This window comes from Silene latifolia, chromosome 2, assembly GCF_048544455.1.
Source record: "Silene latifolia isolate original U9 population chromosome 2, ASM4854445v1, whole genome shotgun sequence".
In the NCBI taxonomy this organism is placed as follows: Eukaryota; Viridiplantae; Streptophyta; class Magnoliopsida; order Caryophyllales; family Caryophyllaceae; genus Silene; species Silene latifolia.
The window spans coordinates 184,338,339-184,357,206 of record NC_133527.1 but is presented as its reverse complement, the minus strand read 5'-3'; the positions used below and the strand labels follow the sequence as shown (position 1 = coordinate 184,357,206).

At 37.5% G+C, this 18,868-nt stretch overlaps 1 protein-coding gene across 1 annotated transcript; it reads right to left on the bottom strand.

Moving 5' to 3' along the window:
* Positions 1 to 324: 324 nt before the first annotated feature.
* Positions 325 to 12,183, bottom strand: LOC141643672 (DExH-box ATP-dependent RNA helicase DExH6). The gene is made up of 14 exons (XM_074452922.1): positions 11,773 to 12,183; positions 10,606 to 10,696; positions 9,999 to 10,317; positions 9,799 to 9,873; positions 8,800 to 8,844; positions 8,393 to 8,483; positions 8,019 to 8,077; positions 6,786 to 6,944; positions 5,479 to 5,531; positions 4,810 to 4,843; positions 4,645 to 4,734; positions 3,520 to 4,521; positions 1,949 to 3,025; positions 325 to 1,488 (listed from the first exon to the last, which is right to left on the bottom strand). The coding sequence occupies exons 1-14, from the start codon at positions 11,903 to 11,905 to the stop codon at positions 946 to 948; spliced, it is 3,771 nt and encodes a 1,256-aa protein (XP_074309023.1). The 5' UTR covers positions 11,906 to 12,183; the 3' UTR covers positions 325 to 945.
* Positions 12,184 to 18,868: the final 6,685 nt, after the last annotated feature.

Genomic DNA, 18,868 nt, shown 5'->3' with positions numbered 1-18,868 from the left:
TTAATGTGTCGTAAAGCAATATTAACTTTGGAGCTACATAATAAATATTTTCCATGAATAACCCAGCTTGTAATTTAACGTGGCGTTGAGTTGCACATTCTCAAACATATACTACTTCTGAGTCTCGGTTATTTATTTATCATTTCCATTTTATGACGTCTCATTCATTTATTAGTCCCATCATTTGTTTACTTTTCCATTTTATGATGTCTCACTCATCTATTCATTACATACGTAAATCAGTCATAATCTTTTTAGAAATTGCAGACGGCTTTCTGCAATTCTGAGCTACATGTTTCTTCATATTTTTTTATACAGGCAGAATTGGAAAATAAAATGGGCGCAAATTGAGCGTGCTAGAAATCTAGAATTGTTGCTTATCGCTCCATAGCATTTACGCGTAGTCTGGTTTCAGGGACACCAGAAATAAAATTGTACGGAGTATACTATAATATAAAATTAAATAAAATTTTACAAAGCATATGATTTCCGAATAATTTCAGGCACAGCCTGCCGTACACAGAGGCTAACAGCCTGTACGATCGAGTATCGATCTGAATTCGAAGGCATCAACCTCAACAGTACCCCTTGCACCAAAAAGAGAAGTACTGATAAACTGCAACAATGTTTATCATGCATTCTACAGGAGCTGTTCCTCTGCATTTCAAGGCATTCTAACCGGAACCAATTCCTTTCTGTAGTATGATAATCTTTAAAAATCCAACATAATCCTTCAAAATAAAGAGGTTGATTTCCATAAATCCCCAAAGTAGCTGGGTAACTGGTTTACTGTGGACTGTATTCATCAACCCTTCAACCAAGGCTCACAAAAGTAATAAACTAACCAGTATCACGAATGGATTAAAAAATGTCTGTCAACAGAGACTAGTACCCTTCTTGATCCCGTGTTCTGAGAACTTGGATAGGACATTTCCTTACCCAGACCTATTTGCCACGTGATCGTTTCGATGAACTGCCACGTGGTCGTTTCGATGAACTGCCTCTGGGACCATATGGTCCGAATGTATTTGCGCTATACCCAGTTAAGGATTCGGCCCTGAGCGTTGGCCTTGTTTGTAGTGGCACCACAGGTGGCTCAACGACCATTGGTACTGAACGGAAAGCCGTGGCAGGATGGTTTTCTCTTCGCGAGGCTTCTATTCTGGGTTGTGGTGCCATAGGTCGCACAACCACCATTGGCACAGACTGGGAAGGATGGTTTTGCCTTCGTGGGGCTTCTACTGTGGGTTTATTACCGTGTGATGACAGATTACGCTGAGGACCATTAAATAGAGACATCAGAAATAAATTTGGGGGCTCAGTCGATTTTTTCTTTCCTATTTCAGTATTATTCACCATGGTAGTCAAAGTGTCTACAGATTCCACTGAAGAAGAAATTCCATTTAATCCGTCATAAGCTAGAAGGCAAGCGGTAGCATACACCGATGCTCCTAGAACGGGTGGAAGAACTGAACTTGGGTTGCTAATCTGAAACATAAAAGAAAATCATTAGCATATTTCAATAGACTTATCGAAAAATAACCCGACTTCTGGAGCGGACCCATTTACATTCGAGAAGTCATGGCTCTGAACATGAAATTTCCACCTAAAACTCGAATGACCCATTAGTATAACACTCTCTGTTCCCCTTTAGTCACTCTAAGGCAATTCTTTATGTTTCCTATAAGAAATATTTTCTATAAAAAAATGAGATGTGACCTCTAAACCCCACACTATTATTACACTAACAAATACCACTAATGCACTTGATGTGCTTGCACATTTGTGATATAAATTAACCAAAAAAGAAACACAAACAAATGGATGAGATAAAAGTAGCTAAATCCCTAATAACCAAAACGTTTCCTCCTTGTTCAACACCTTTTGATTTAATATAATAAAACAGGCGAAAAATAAGATGAATCCCAACGTTAACTCTAGAACTTACTTTGAAAAGAATAGCAGCTGATAACCGCTCTCTCAAGCAATAAATCTGAGCAACATCGAGTGCAGTCGACTCAAAGGAAAGCCAGCGATCAACAACTACAGTAACGGCATTATCAGGAGAAGACATGATTTTATCCCCCTGTTTGTTTGTTTTATCATCTTCCATATCATCATTATTACCACTTCCACTATTATCACCGTCATCATCTCCCGCATTTTCATTGCCTTTTCCCGGAGCAACAACCATTTCAGTTGCAACAAGTAACAAAGTGAGTGGACCGATAAGAGTACAGCGCCTAGTGTGCAAGCCACCATCCCCTCTAATGACCTCATCATAAACAAGCAGAGGGCGGTCACCAGGGTTTTGGAATGATAATTTTGAGTTTACTGAAGAAGGATGCAAACAGACTTGGTCACCACTAGCAGTTTCTACCATCAACCGTTTACCACCATATCTGCGCTGGTGAAGTTTACCCACCATAGGATACAAACCGGCTACGACGACGGCCCGAACAATACCTGGGTCCTGCGCATTCATACTGCAGTTTGATTTGTCATCGGAAATAAACCCGCTTCTGATTAACTCAGATAGAAGTTGTTGCCGCATGCCAGACAACATAAACATAGTGCCCGAGGACACGAAATATTCTCTACAAAAACGTGCTTCTGTGCCCTTTTCCTTCGCTTTCCTCCAACAATCAAATGCAGCGATGACAGCTAGTTGATCACTATGTCCTCCATACAATGATGCCAGCTCAGCTTTTGCAGCATCGGCTCTTTTTTTATCATTTGGTAACATAGGTATTGTAAACGGATCTCTAAAATCAGATGCGCATGCAAGAGTCAAAGCTGGATCCAAGCAGTTCAACAATATTGCAAAGAAGAGCATCTTGCTAGTTGAGGGATGAACTGGCAATGCAGCGAGTTTCTCCCCTAAATCTGTCAATCTCTCATCATGTGAAAATGCACCAATTTCTTGAAGGATGCTAATAGCATTTTTTATGGTTTCGGAAACTGGAGGATCCAGTGTTTTCTTCAGAAATTCCTCGACTTTGCAATTTCGATCAAGCATTTTCACCTGTTATACAAGTAACATATCAGTCTCTTAGTTAACAACCCAAATATTAAAATCTCTATAAATCTTACTCTCAGGTATTGAAGGACACCTTTTAAGTAAAAAGGACAGACTTGATTTTTCGGCATCTATGCTTATCAGTCTTGGCTAGGAGTATCAGTCACAAATCACGATGTTCGTCTAACTATTGATCGTGACCATCTTTGAAAAACACTCATAATTTTGGATTACAATTAAATGCCTAAGTGTCCTATGTGGCCATATCTAACTTAAAAGTATCCGACAGTGTGTGAGTAATACGAACTTCTCGAGTAGCATATAGCTTAACTTACCAAATAACTATCAAAGAAGCAAGTCAAAAAAAGTGCACAAGATACTATACCTTTTTCATAAAAAAAATACCAAGTCATCATACTAGAACTAAACTCCTAGGGCATCATATTCATTACTTGCAAGTATCACCAGAGAAAGAGAAACATAATTCAAACAGAAAATACCTGTAAACAGAGTTCCTCAATTGGAATTCTTTTTATTTCTGGCATCTGGAATTCAGGAAAGGACGCAGCTCGTAATCTTGTAAATAGATGATAACAAACTCCAGGCTGGCAGCGACCAGCACGTCCCTCTCGTTGTTTGGCGCTAGCCTGTGAAATCCATGAAGATTGTAGAGTTGACACATTACTGTAGGGATCATAATTCTTTTCTTTCATTCGGCCACTGTCGACAACATACACAACATCATCTATGGTGATTGCAGTCTCAGCTATATTAGTGGAGAGGATAATTTTCCGGCAACCAGGAGGTGGCCGTATAAATACTTTCTTCTGATCAACTGATGGAATCATAGAGTGAAGAGTTAATATTAGAAATTTTGATGAATTCTTAAAGAAGACATTGGCAAGTAAACGCTCTCGGGTTCTATTGATTTCTTCCCAACCAGGTAAAAAGACAAGTATAGCTCCCTCCTGTGATTCCATGCATATCTTGTTCAGTAACTTTTCAACTAAAACGACATCGACAATTTCAGGATTGATGAATGACATGTACTTCTCGACCAATTTCTGTTCCTCCACTGAGCTTGTTGAACTACCTTTCATGTGTTTCTTTAATATTTCCACCGTGTCAGTTTGACCTTCACGCAGCGCCCAATTTAAAGCATTGCTTCCATCACGAGCCTGTAAATGACAGACAGCGCCAAGAGAAAGAAGTGTACAAACATCACCTACTCTCCCTTTTCCAGCAAAAACCATCAATGGGGAAACTCCAGATTTAGAGTGCTGATAATTCAACATTTTTGACATTCCTTCAGATGAAATTAATTCTAGTAGAGCTTCATATTCGTCATTTGAGAGAGCCGTCTCAATCGCTTCATCTAGTGCTACCCGAGTCTCCTCACTCAGGTTACTCTCCTCGATAACGGAATTAGAGCTGGCATTAAGATGGTTCTTTTCAGGCGTTTTCAAAATGGTAAGAACTTCTTCTAAATAAAATGATTTCACCTATAACACAAATGTGGCCAAAAATTCAGAGAAAAAACTAATCCATAATTAAGAGGCAGAGGTAATGTGGTACAACAGAAGAAAATCGAAAAAGAAATGACAGAATAGCTAGTGAGATTATACAGGATGAGTGAAGCCAGGAACTCTGATGACAGGGCATCCACCAAAATAATTAGAAAACCTTTCAGCGTCAAGAGTTGCACTCATAAGCACCTGCAATGTCCAATATAATGAGAAGGAAGACTAGATAGAAAAGGAAAATAATTTATATTCAGAAGAAAAACTCACCAAACGCAGACGAGGATACATTGGAAGCAAGTCTCTGTATGCAAGGCCGAATAAGCAGATAGATTAATCAAAGCTTCAAAAAGCAGGCAGAGAGATGCAATATGTTCTACAAATGCACAGTCAATGCATCTAGATCAGGTCATTGACAGTCTACTTCCTAATGTATTACTCCCTCTGTCCCGGTCATTTGTTGTCCTTTTCCATATTAGGGTGTCTCAGTCAATTGTTGTCCTTTCTATTTTAAGAATGAACTTGATAAGCAATTTGATCATTCACACTCAATTTGTTCCACTTGTCATTTAGTAATTGGCCCATTCCTCATTCCTTGGTATTTGTGGCAAAACCAAAGGACAATAATTAACCGAGACGGAGGGAATACAAACAAAGGAAAAGTTTGAATATCTAGTGGAGCCCAATAAACATTATGAAATTTAAAAAGCCCTCTCCATTTGCCAATGTGCTTCCCATTTGACTTTCAAGGTCACAGTTTACATAAACATGCTGGAAAAAAAACTATGTGGATATTATATTTAACATATATAAGCAAAACGAAAAAATTTATTATGGAAAAAACTTTCAGAGCCATACGCTGAAGATGAAAACAAAAAAAGACATGATTGAAAATTTTTTAGGATAAGACTGAGGGTTTAAAGGCACACTGAAGATTACCTGAGAATTGTCAGCATAAAATCAGAGAAATGATCCCTCTCATGGATCTCATCCTGCAATAGATAAGCAGAAACAGCCATTAGACTACAGTGCCAATGAAGTAAATTTGATGCATAACACAATTAGGCCATAAGTTAGACAACAGATCACAAATAATACTGAACAAAACACTAGTGTTAGCTACCATTTACCCATGTTAGCTGGTGACATGCATAGGAACATCTTTAAAGTTGATTGGTCATTGGTGAATTAGTTGCTTGTGAAAGATGATCAAAAATTATGGTTAGCTGACCAACATTTACCCAAATAGATTATAACTTTCCAAGACCAATAAAGTTCCGTGCATATGAACATCTTCACAGATGCTGGTCGTTAATGAATAAGAGGCTTACTACTTTGTAAATGATGATCAAAGCATGGTAAATTAACGGACACGTTCCTATATGTCCACCCATAAGGTTAGTTAATATACATAATGGATGTTACAACTTACAAGGGAAAGTCCAAAATATATCTCCTTCCTAGCATACTAGTTGCCTATTATTCAACAATATCCATTTTAGTTTCCTTAATTTGTATCCCTTCTTGGCATAAGTTGTCTATATTTCAAAATTCTCTTCCTTGACAGATAGCTTTGAGCACTAATAATTAGTACTTCAATAGACGCTCTGCAGTTTTAATCTTTACCCCTTATTTTACCACTTGTGGCTCGTATCTTCCAATCTAATTTACCAAAGCCCCGGGCAAGCAGGAAAGAGTTGTAAGGAACGCTGTATAAAGATTATCTGTATTCCTAACAATAACTACTATTGTGTCAATCATCTTTAAAAATAAATGCCAATAGGCAACAGATATGTGGAAAAGAAAGACAAAGGTGATGACAGTCATAGGCAAAACACCTTGATTGCCTTGTGGCTCAATAAGACACTGGGCAAAACGCCTTGATTGCCTTGGGTGGACTTTTGAAAAAGGTGCAATTAATGAGGCCCGATATGCAACTTACATCCACCTTTCTTCTAGGTTTATTATTATGCAGCTCCACAGCACAAATTTTATTTTGAATTTTGAATAGCGCGCCTCGCAGTTTGTTGCTTCGGTGCACTTTACCCATTTTCAAACTAACCCAACATTAAATCATTAACTCAATAACAGACTTTAGAATCACCAATAATACAAAGTTCAACAAAATGTACAAACAAACATCAGACAACTAATATCTCCCAACATCTAACACAAAAAATGAAGCAGTCACTCTTTAATTCTGTTACAAAAACAATAGAAAGATCAAAAGGTAAAGCAAACAGTACCACGATGATATGGGTGATCTCAGAGATAACTTTCCTAGAATGATTTGATGACTCTGATTGAGATCCATTGGCGCCACCGGAAACAAGCACCTTTAAAAGGACTCCGGTTGTGCAGAACATAACGGATGTCTGTCTTCCACCTTTAGTTTCCAACCGTATCTATCAATGCAGATCAGTCAACTTAGGGTTCGTACATCAATGTTCCGCAATTAAATCAAAATCATGCCCCCTTATTTCTTCTTATAGCACTCTATGTTACACTGTGCTTATTGCCTTATTTAATTATTCGTCAAATGACATCTTATGGAAGTATGTACTAACGATCTACAAGAAAAATAAATGCCCACAAGAAAAAAAATTATATGATGCAAAGCTAATACATATACAACCGTTGTAGATTATGACATTATCTGTACAACAAAGAGAACCGTTTATCCTCAAACAAACACCCATCTAGACAAAGGACATATAACTACGCAAACACATTCCATTGTTAATACAGAATCACTCTTTTGTATGCACACTTCCTAACATACTGTCCATGCTCATAAGCCATCTCCCTCCATCTCAAAAATAACTACTGTTGCCTATTGGCATTTATTTTTAAAGATGAACAATAAGCTAAATTTGTCCTAAAGGTGTCAGAAGGGACAAAAGAACAAGTAATTATGTATATCCAATCATATTTCTTAATTCTTCTATAATATGATAGTGATAGGTGGTGCTAAAATGGACGGAGTAACTAGAACCAATGTGGATAAGAACCTGAAAGACTAAATGAGTTTAATACAGAGATATTGTCATCGTCAATATTCATATGGTCTCAAAAAACCATATGTACTGATCAGCGTGATGTATGACAGAATTATTTTTTCCAAAAGAAAAAAAAAAAAAAAAAAAACTAATTGATATTACTAAAGGGGAAAGACGAAAGAAAATTTGTTTTCAACCTTCTTAAAAAAACATTAGTTAAAATTATTAGTAAGAGACAGACAAAAAAAAAATTACTTTCCCCAGCTACTATATTAAATGCATACATAGTGAACAAAAGGTCATCAGACCCTGTCTACCTGTGTGCTACTCAGACACGCTCGAAACAGGCTGGATACAATACAGCAAAGTATATGGTATCTGACACTCCATTAAAGAAGTTAAGCAACCCGCGAATACGGTTAAACAAGCATCGTGACCAAACAAGCAATCCTAATGTCTAACAAAACACAATTAGCATACCTTGTACCCGATCGAATCTCCAATATCTTCACCTCTTTCCTGAGAAATTCTTTCAGCAACTGCAGAATACACAACCAGGGGAAAATGAGAAATTCAGAATCCACCAAATATAATACTTCCTCAATTCACTTTTAAACTTCCTACTTATTGAGTTGTCCATTTTTTAACTATCTAGTTAGAATCTGTCATCTTTAATCCGGTTTTTGCAGCCAATATGTTTTCAAGCCCCACATCTTCTCTTCATTTTCATTTTCCACCACATACTCTTAACCCCTTAATTTGTGTGCCTAATGATACATGAAGAAGAAAAATGGATGGACGAAGTAGTACTTTTACAATAAAAAGGAAAACAATAACCATAAGATAATCTGCACCTGACGTTGCTGAAATACGGCGAGGTTGTGTGCACACTACTTTACAAGCCTGGCCATTAGCCCACATGTAGTCTAATAGATATTGTGGAACCTGATTAAAGAAGGCATTAATTAACAACCAGGCATAATTGGAGAATGGAGCTCATTTTTTACTTAATCAATAAAGCATGAAGCCAAACAATTAGTACTAAATTATCAGTTAAAGCATTGCGAACTTCTAGATAAATTCGGCAGCTTTAGGGTACTCGTTTTATAATACAAAGTAGCTATAGTCATCTATACAGTATACACATATAATAACCCATTCATTGAGGGTTCGCTAGGTCGATTCCATTGAAGATACTGCATTAATACCCATTGCAAAGGCCAGTTTTTTACCAAACTAGTGTCAATGAGCAAAGATTTACCTGTGTAGTCTTCCCACAACCAGTCTCGCCAGATATGAGCACTACCTGTTTTTTGGAATATAGCCTTTTAGTCTTCATTCAATAGGATCTAAGAATTTTTTAAAAAACACTAAAATGGGTGTATACGTGTATCCCATCAAATGATTCAGGCAAAATACACAATAAAACACAAAAAATTGCAGCAAAGAGTCATGATAGGAGCTGTTCTTATTTCGTAATGACGCAGTTTGCGGTTTACAGGATTTCTGTCTGATAACAGAAGATGACTGAGATAGAGAGATGTGGTGAAAAATATTTAGAAGTAGAAAAAAAATCAAGATCATCAAATGAAATGTTTGTTACTTTTTAAATAAGAACAATTGTTATAGCTTTATGTATAATCAATCGTTAATATCAAAAATTAAAAGACAGAAAAGAAAAGGCTTTGATGTTTAGTAAAAGGAAAAAGGTAAAGAAATCACTGTTCAAGTCGAGATTAAGATGGCAGCTTATAAGTAAGGTTGAGACTTAAAAAATAACAATTCAAGAAAAGAGCCAAAAACCATGAAAATCATAACATGACCACTCTTTTATGTACCAACCGGTTACCAGCCTACTTCAGACAGGGTTGTTCAAACCTGAAATGGGGAAATAAAACCCACAAGGGATATAGAAACATTCAAGGGAAACTTGTGGAGTAGATTAAATATACGGAGTATAAGGCTAAGCAACAAGTGTGGCCCTTTTCCTTTGTTTAAACCCACTGACTAGAAAAACCATTAGCTCATGTCAATAGGAATAAGCTTAGGACATTTAAGCTTACTGAATATCAGCTTTCCCCGATATTAATTATCTTGACTACTGCACAAAAGTTGTCTGGTTACATAAAAAATTACAAAAAAATTAAACACCACTACCTAATGTCATAACAAAGAGATAAATCCCTCGAAGGTAACAATTAAAACAACTAATCATTGGTATATACTGAAGTGTAGCATACACTTGCAAGTTGCAACAGACCTGATGAGCTGAAATTGTGGATGTAATAGCATTCTGGAAAGACGCAATAGGAAGCTTAGACCTCTTGGCAGAAATCTGCACATATTATTCAGTAAATTAAATACTCTATTTTCAGCTATCGAAAATAGATCTCATATCGAAGGTATCAAGATATGTCCACAAAGAATCAAAAGTAATTATTTCGCATGAGTAAGGATAACCTCTTTTAATTTTGGTATCGATTTTAATCTCGAAGCAAGTGACTGCATTCTTTTTACTATTTCGGCCTTTTTCATTACTGGCTTGCGAAATATGTCATCTTTTCTGCCACTTGACATAGAATTTTCAGAGGGCTTATTTAGACTTTGTCTGACAGCTTCATCGTCACCAGGTGGATAACGAACAAACAAGTCTGAAAGAACTCTTCTAGATTCATCTGAGAATGTAGCTAAAATTGTTCCTTCTTCTTCAGCCTTGGATCCTGATTTACTCTTGCGTTTGTTGCATTTATACACAGAAACACGTCGCTGTTTCCCAGTCCTAGGAAAAAATTCAAATATATCACCTGAAGGTAAGCAGGATAGACGACCAGTCACCAAATAAACTGAATCTGACTTGCATATTAGGAAGCTCAGCGTAATAAATCTCTTTTTTTCAGCAGATATATAATTTGAGAAAGTGCCCATAAAGTCATAATTACCAACTTACCATAGATAGGGATCAGACCCCACGAAAATTTAATTACTAAACATAACTCCGTATTACTTATTAGCCACAGTTTTCATGGAAGCTCAAAAGACACATTAGCTTGTAGGTAGAAATACTCACCCAGTACTTTTTGACTTCATACCCACTTTTCTGCAGAGCAGATGAACCGCAGCACGTTCATGGTTATCTAGGTTGGCGTCAAAAGTGTAAACTGCGATAAAAGTATGACAATGAATTTATCAAAATGCCACAAAGAGCACATTGAACTTAACCTACAACCTTTACAGGTAAAAAGGTATATACAAACTGATGTGATCAACTTTTCCACACTCACAGTCTCACACACACCTCAAACACCAAAGCACCAAAGCGCTGCTTGCCATAAGGAATTTAAATCTCTGTTGCCAACACTAACCTCAGTAGACTTGCGTGCATTAAATATCACTCCAAGTAACCCCTCGAATACAACAATTATACAATGTCAAAGACAAGCGTAAACAGAAAATTTCGTCAGTGAACACCTAATTCCCCTTGTAATCCCATTCAAACATCCATCAACTCCTCTAATCTATAATCTATAATACTTAGCAACACTCTACCAATCCCCTAAACCCTAATTACAACCACGCCTCATCTCCAATAATAAATCTCCCTTCATAGACGAAACAGTCTTCTTTCCTATACCGTCACCAACTCCAATAATCATAACTCACAACAAAGACACCATTTTTCCAACGGCAATGAAATTTCACCCGAAAAAAATCAACTTCCCGCGAAATTACTTCCTTAAATAAACTAATCTCTTAAAATAAACCTCCCTTCATAAACAAAATAGTCTTCCTTTCGACACCAACACCGGCAGACATAACTCGTAACAAAAAGGCACCAATTTTCCAATGGCAATGATTTTTCACAACAAAAAATAAATAAACTTCCCACCAAATTATTTACTCCCTCCGTCCTAATCATTTGTTTACCTTTTTTATCTTTGTGAGGAGTATTTTAATGAAAAGGTAAACAAATGATCGAGACGTAAGGAGTATTTACTAAAATAAAGTAATCTCTTATTCTCTTCAACACTTACGCCTACAATCCCCGAAACTTAACCATATCTTAAAGACTACATGCACAAATGAGTCCTATACGGGTCCGGGTCAGAATTGAGCTAAATACACCATTGATTTAATACAACAAAACAAAATACAAAACTTTTAAAAAAAGAATTATCAAAATTATGCGAAAATAAAGGGGGAATTCATAAAAAAAAAAAAAAAAAAAAAAAAAAACCTTTATCATGAGAAGCCCGGAATTTATCAAGTACTTGATGAATATGAATACGGGTTTGTTCATCAATCGCAGAAACAGTCGTAGGTGCACTTTTTTTCTTCGGCCTTCGCTTGTCAGCTGATTTTTTTGTCATTGTAATTTGCACAAGATTATGAAATTTCGATGAAATTGAATGAATTGAGATGATTGCAGAAGAATAATCTGAAATTATGAAGAATTTGGTTTTGTTTTTCAGGGAAGAATAGGTGGCGGCGATGGTTGAACAAGGTGAAGGGCGGTTGTTGATTGAAGGTGGGCTTTGTCAAAGAGGGGTAATGGTATATACCCAACCTGTTTGGGTTATGCGGGAATTTTGTAAACCCTAATTTTGAGATTTTTTTTTTTTTAGAGGAATTTGTCTATTGCATATTTCACACCTCTATTTAATTGTTTAACAAAAACAATTGACTTGAAAAACAAAAAAGGACAATTTCACAAACTTTATATTTAGGCCATTTTTTTGGACTTAATTTCATCTTATTTCGGTTTGGTTTCATCTTTATTAAGTTCATTTCAGTTCAGCTTATCTCTTTGCAAATTAACTCTTAGTTCAGCTCAGTTCCATTACGTTCATTTTAGTTTTTTTCAGCTGAAAAGAACAGGGCCTTAGAGGTGATTACTAATTAGATTAAATAGTAAGCTGTCTTATGTGGTTGAAAATTGAATAGATGACTGTAAATTGAAAATTTAAAAACAAAATATTTGTAATTAATGAACTTTTTTTATTGACAGGTGGACAAAGAAGCAAGATTACATATTTATGGCCCTCTTAGCTAGTCTATGAGCCATTTTATTGCAACTTCTACGAACATAACAAAATGACTTTAGTATCCATTGTAACCGGAATGAATTCCAAGATTTGAGCGACCACCTCCAAACAATCCGAGTAGATACACACATGTAGAAAGTTTCTTCTTCTAGCCCAACGAAGGGCTTCCAGAATGGATAAAGCTTCTGCTTGAGTAGCAGTTTGCGCATAGTGATTTGAACTCATATTAGTATAAATGACAGCTCCAATGTCATTGCTAATCTTAACCGTCCAGCCCAAACCCCCATCAAGGCTAGGTCTCCAAGCAGCATTTGTAAAAATAAGAGAATGTACCTCACACAAAAGAGGACCAATAAGAGGAAAAGCATTTCCATTGTGAAGAGCATGCAAATTAATTTCCCTATTATCCGAAAGACGAGTGTTATCCAACACTTTCTTGTTATCATTCCTCTCTTTTTCAGCAGCAATAGTCAAGCCCAATTCATGCTCATATAATCGAGTGGAGCCAATAGGAGACAAAGGCTCATGACCAAACACTTGACCATTACGAGTAACCCAAATGATCCAAAAAGTGCACATAAAAGAGATAACCCCATCATTGTTCTCCTTCGATCTTAAGCAGTAGACTAAGCCAATTGATAATCCATTCTTGAATGCTAATATTAGAGCCACTACTAGCATTAATACTAAGGAGATTTGCACACCACAATCCTGACGTGTACTCGCAATCACGGAAGAGGTGTTCAAGGGATTACACACATTGCTTGTCACACAGCTGACAAACCAAACAGCCACCAATACCCCTCTTTTCAAATTCACGTCCAACAGGTAGAGTTTGGGTTATAATTCTCCAAAGCAAAATAATCCATTTTTTTGGACCAGGAAGATGCCACAAACATTTTTTAATAAAAGCCCTACATCCCGATGAAATTCGAGTCAAATCTTTAGTAGTAGCCGTCAAATTCCAGTGATGTTGCCAAACGTCAAAGTACCCTTTCTTGACACAATACTCACCATTATTCGACAAACTCCAACAAACGGAGTCGTCCTTAACATCGTTGCTAAGCAGAATAGCCAGTATTTTAGTAGTAAAAGACTCCTCAAAGAAATTCAATACCATGTCAACATTCTACTTATTGTTCCCATAAATAAGATCCTTAACTCTCAAAATATGCAGGGAGGGATGAACATGCAAAAGATCATAATGTTTCGGAATAGGGATCAAACCATTCACCCAAGGATTCGTCCATACATTCAAATTAGACTCGGAAACAATCCAAACAATATGCTTAACAAAGATCTCAGCACCTCAAAGGATTCCTTTACAAATCCAAGAATCATTAGTTCTAACCGTTTTAACACGATTAACACAATTAAACCAATCAAAACTCAGCTCAACTCCAATAGTACAGCTTATAAGAGAAGACGGTATACGAATAATATTTCAACCCACCTTAGCAAGGAGCGCCTGATTAAAAAATCGAGTATTTCTAATTCCTAACCCTCCAAGAACTTTTGGTTGACTCAAAAATAACTTTAAAGTACTTGATTAAACTAATATGTTAGAGCATGTACATTGAAGAGGATGGTTTGATCCTCTTATTTACTCTCTTTCATTCTATATTTTTGACACATCATACCCTCTTTCATGTACCCCACTTCCCACTATCTTCTTCCTCTTCATCCATTTTTGTCCACATCAAAGATGATGTTTATCTTCTTGTCCTCTTTCACATTTAAATAAACCCCACTATAATTTTTATCTCTTATTTTGCACAAGAGTCAAGACATGAACATCCTCTCTAAATAGAGGAAGTTTTCATCTTCCTCTTAAAAAAGAATGCTAATAGTATGTACTCACATTGAGCATGTACAATAGAGAGGATTTAGCATCCTCTTAGAGCACCCACAATAAAGAGGATGAAGCCTTATCTTAGCACTCCCTCTCCTTTAAGAGAAGGCCCTCTCTATTGTGGAGATGTATGGAACATCCTTTTAGCAAGAGGATGTTCTCTACTTCCTCTACTTTTAGAGGGAGTATAGCATTAGCCCTTGTGTCAACTATCTAAGAGCATCCAAAATAGATAGTATGTTATCTTCCTCTTAATTTTTCTCTTTGCTTCTATTTTTTTGACACCCCATTTTCTCTTTCATTCATCTCATTTCTCACCATCACCATCCTCTTCCATTACTTTTTCCCACAATATAGGGGATTCTCTTATATTACCTTTCATACTTTAAATAATCTTTAAAATTTTAAAAAAGAAAAAACAAAAGTATTGTTGTGTAAAAGACAAATAATGATTGGTTGGTAGGCACTAGGGCCAAGGTAAGTATAACACCCCAAGAGATAAAGAGGGAAGTTGTCCCACATCGGGAAACTGAGTGGCTTATGAGATATTTCTAAAGGTTTCCACCCATCACTAAGTAACAAGGCTTTCTACTTTTGTGCTTAAATGAAGACAAATTATGGGCCCAAAGGTACACATCCCATCTTATTGGGGTTGTGTTACGACGGTGGCGGGTCGGATTGTTATAAATGGTATCAGAGCAATCCTGCGATCGTGTAGTGAGCCTGTGGTCAGGAGTACCCGGGTCACCCACCTAGCGGGGGAGGATTTCTGGGCTTGGCTGCGGTCAGCCTCCGGGGACAACGGGGACGTTGTGTTATTTAAGTGTGGGAGTTTGTAACAGCCTAAGAGATTGGGAAGGAAGTTGTCCTGCATCGGGAAATTGAGTGACTTATGAGATATTTATAAAGGCTTTTACCCATCACTAAGTAACAAGGCCTTGTGCTTTTGGGCTTAGATGAGGACAAATTATGGGTCCAAAGGTACACATCTCATCTTATTAATTAGGGTGTGTTACGACGGTGGCGGGTCGGGTTGTTATAGGAAACTAGAGGAAGTAAGCACCTTCCTCTTGCTAAGAGGACATGTAACATGTGCTTAACAATAGAGAGAATGTCCTTTTAGAAGAAAGAGAGTGTTAAGAGGATCTCACATCCTCTCTATTGTGGATGCTCTAATAATATTTTTCCATATGGATTATTTACCTTTGTTTTTTTTCTTTTGTAAGAAGTTAAAATGTACATAAATGGGTAGAGGATGGATAAGAGGATCCTCTCAAATGTAGACAAAAATATAAAGAGGAGGATAAACATAGTGGAAATAAAGATTGATCATAGAAAAAGTGATATGTCAAAAACTGGGAGGGTGAAAGAACAAATAAGAGGATCACACCATCCTCTCTATTGCTCATGCTCTTAGCACTCTTTTTCCTCTAATAGGAGGTCTTATCTATTGTGGAGCATATATGGAAGATGCTCTTAGATAGAGGATGAACACAACTTCTTCTGAAATTAGAGGAAGTTGAACTTTGGCCCTTGTGCCAAATACCCACTAATTATTTTCCATGTGGGGTGTAAACAAATTACTTTTTCTTTTATAAAATGTTATAAGAATAATTTATGGTAGAGAGTAAGTATAAGATGATCCTCTCTATTGTAGGAAAATATAGAGGACAAACTTATGAACAAGATGTACATGTAAGATAATAAGGTGGGTCATACATAAAATGAGGTGTCAAAAAAAGATAGGAAGAAAAAAAAAATAAGATGATCATATCCTCCTCTCTACACAAATTCTCATTGAAGACGGACACTATCCATCACAAGTTGAAGACGGATAGTGTCCCTCTCACAAAATGTAAATGAATAGTGCAAGTGGGGGTGAAATGGATACCCTCAGTTGCCCTCCAACTTGCATTTATGCTGCATATATTGCGAAACACTCGACTACTGCTCCATTATGATATACTGGTTTTGTTAAAAGACCTGTAATTCTATGGCTTAATAGATTCATCATATAGAGCAAGTGAAGCTTGTTCGTGTAATTTTTTTTCTTATATTATTAAACCAATTTATTGAGCTACGACCATTCGATTTAGTTTAGATTCGAATCAAATCGGTCCACGAGGGTAGTAACATTCGAACTCGAGACCTATGTAATAGTTCTTTATCACTTCGTCTAAGTGCTCACGAGTATAGTTAGTTTAGTATTAAATATAACTAATTGTGTAAATTTATGACATAAGTATGCCAACTTAATTAAAGCAATAACAATAGTGGTTCTTAGTTTTGGGGTGATCACTTAAAACCCAAAATAAAAAGTTATTCTATTGCAAGTAAAAGGTTGTTCTTAATTTTAAGAATTGTCATTACATCACTTTCTCTCACTAAATTTTTCTCTCTAAAAAATCCCCCAAAAAATCCCCAAACTTTTAATCTTGTTTCATCACTAACCTCCTACCCCTTTACCTTCCCCTATATTTCTACTGCCTCTCCGGGGATGTGGCCATGCTTTGGCCCATCTCCGGAGGTTGGACCTTCACCTCTGATTATACCTCTCGTCTTTGATTCCCGGTTGTCTTCTCCTGATGAGTTTTCGTTTCGCCGATGTCGTCACCTATCAAATTGTAGTTTCGTCCTGTTCTGTTTTTCCATGTCGGATCGTCGTTTTCTTTGGACAACTTCCGTACGGCTTTCCTTAAAAATTGTACCTGAAGGACCAAAGGATTGCATCCTTTGATTTTACAGTAGCATATTTACAGTAATATGCTTGATTGCTAGTGGGATTTTCGTAAGTTGTATGGTCTTCATCGTTGTCGTTTCTGATCCTCATCTGGGTTCTTGATGGTCTTGCATGCCCCTTTGTGGTTCACGGACTTTGTGTTGGTGGTCCGTTTATGGTTCATTTTGCATGCATCTGACCATTTGGCATTCTCGTCCCTCCGTTCCCTTGTCCTGTCATCGTCGGTCTGGATTCCAATTCAGTGGTGATCTCCCATTCCCCCCACCCCTGGTTTGGCTTCCTTGGTTTGTGTGTGTCTATGTGGTCATGTTTTGGGTCAGATTTGGTGATCCCCCCATTCCCCCCACCAATCGGTCCCTTTCTGTAACACCCCATCATACCAAAGTACCTTACCAAGGACTACCCTAGCATGAAAGGTTGTTACCATCTCGGTTGCCCGAGGTTAGTATATATCAAAAGCGTCTGAACGGAGCACATTTATTAAAGTACTGTAACTTATAAAAGTTTACATCAACCAAATCCAAAAACTGATTCAACAAATACAACTTTAATGTCTGACAACTAAAGAAATCAAAGCTAAGACTCGGACGGTAATGCTATGACTGGTGATGACACACTCCCATGACTGTCCCAAGCTCATCACTAGCAATACCTGTCAAGCCTGCTCACCATCCCCGAATGGATCACCGCAGATTCCACAAACAACAACGGGGTCAGTATTACTCAATCAAAACAAGACAAACAATAGGGTAACTATCTAATCATCTTCCAACCCAAATCATACGGGCTCACACAGTAATCGACTACACACCAAAATGTGTAGCCCTGCCAGATTACCCATCGCAACAGGTAATCCTCGCCGCCAGTGGGTGACCGCAGCCCATCCCCACCTAGTCCAACTCATCAACGAGCGACTAATAATCCCTGTCCCTTAATGTGCACATCCCCTCCCGTGGCGGGTTCCACGGAGGGCGAACTAGGGTGTGAAGCCACTCCCGCAAGTGACTCCACCACAATCACAATCCCACGACATCACAGCCGTCGCAACACCTCCACAACAACATCAACACAATAACACCCATACTCCGATGATCAACGGATAACAATAGTTACACAACAAATATGTCTTAACAATGAACAGTAAACTGAGTAGGGAAACCCTACCTTTTCGCAATCCAAGCACAAATAAGCAATCAATAGCAGTTCCTCATGACACCGTCACCTACGTACAATAATCACATATAATTCCAATTACCACATCGCACAAAATCCCTTTCCCCCAAATCACAAATTAGGGCAAAACCCTAAAAGACCAATTAATGAAACTTACGAAATTAGAGGCTTACCGACACAATCGACACAAGGAAAGATGAACTAGACTCACGAACGATCCACACCATAGGGATAGATTTGGAGAAGATTAGAGCGTCTTTGAACGATATGTTGTGGAACAGTCTAATTAGAAACTGATTTACGTTTTAATATAACCCTAATCATCTCCAAATCAAACCGCTGAAATATTATCCGTCAGACCGGATACTCGGTCGAGTGTCGAGTATACTCGGCCGAGTACCCTCTACTCGGTCGAGTATTACTCATACTCGGCCGAGTATTCCTAGGCAGAAGCCAAACAGAATACCAACACACTTTACTCGACCGAGTAGGCCATACTCGGTCGAGTACCGGCCTATAAAAT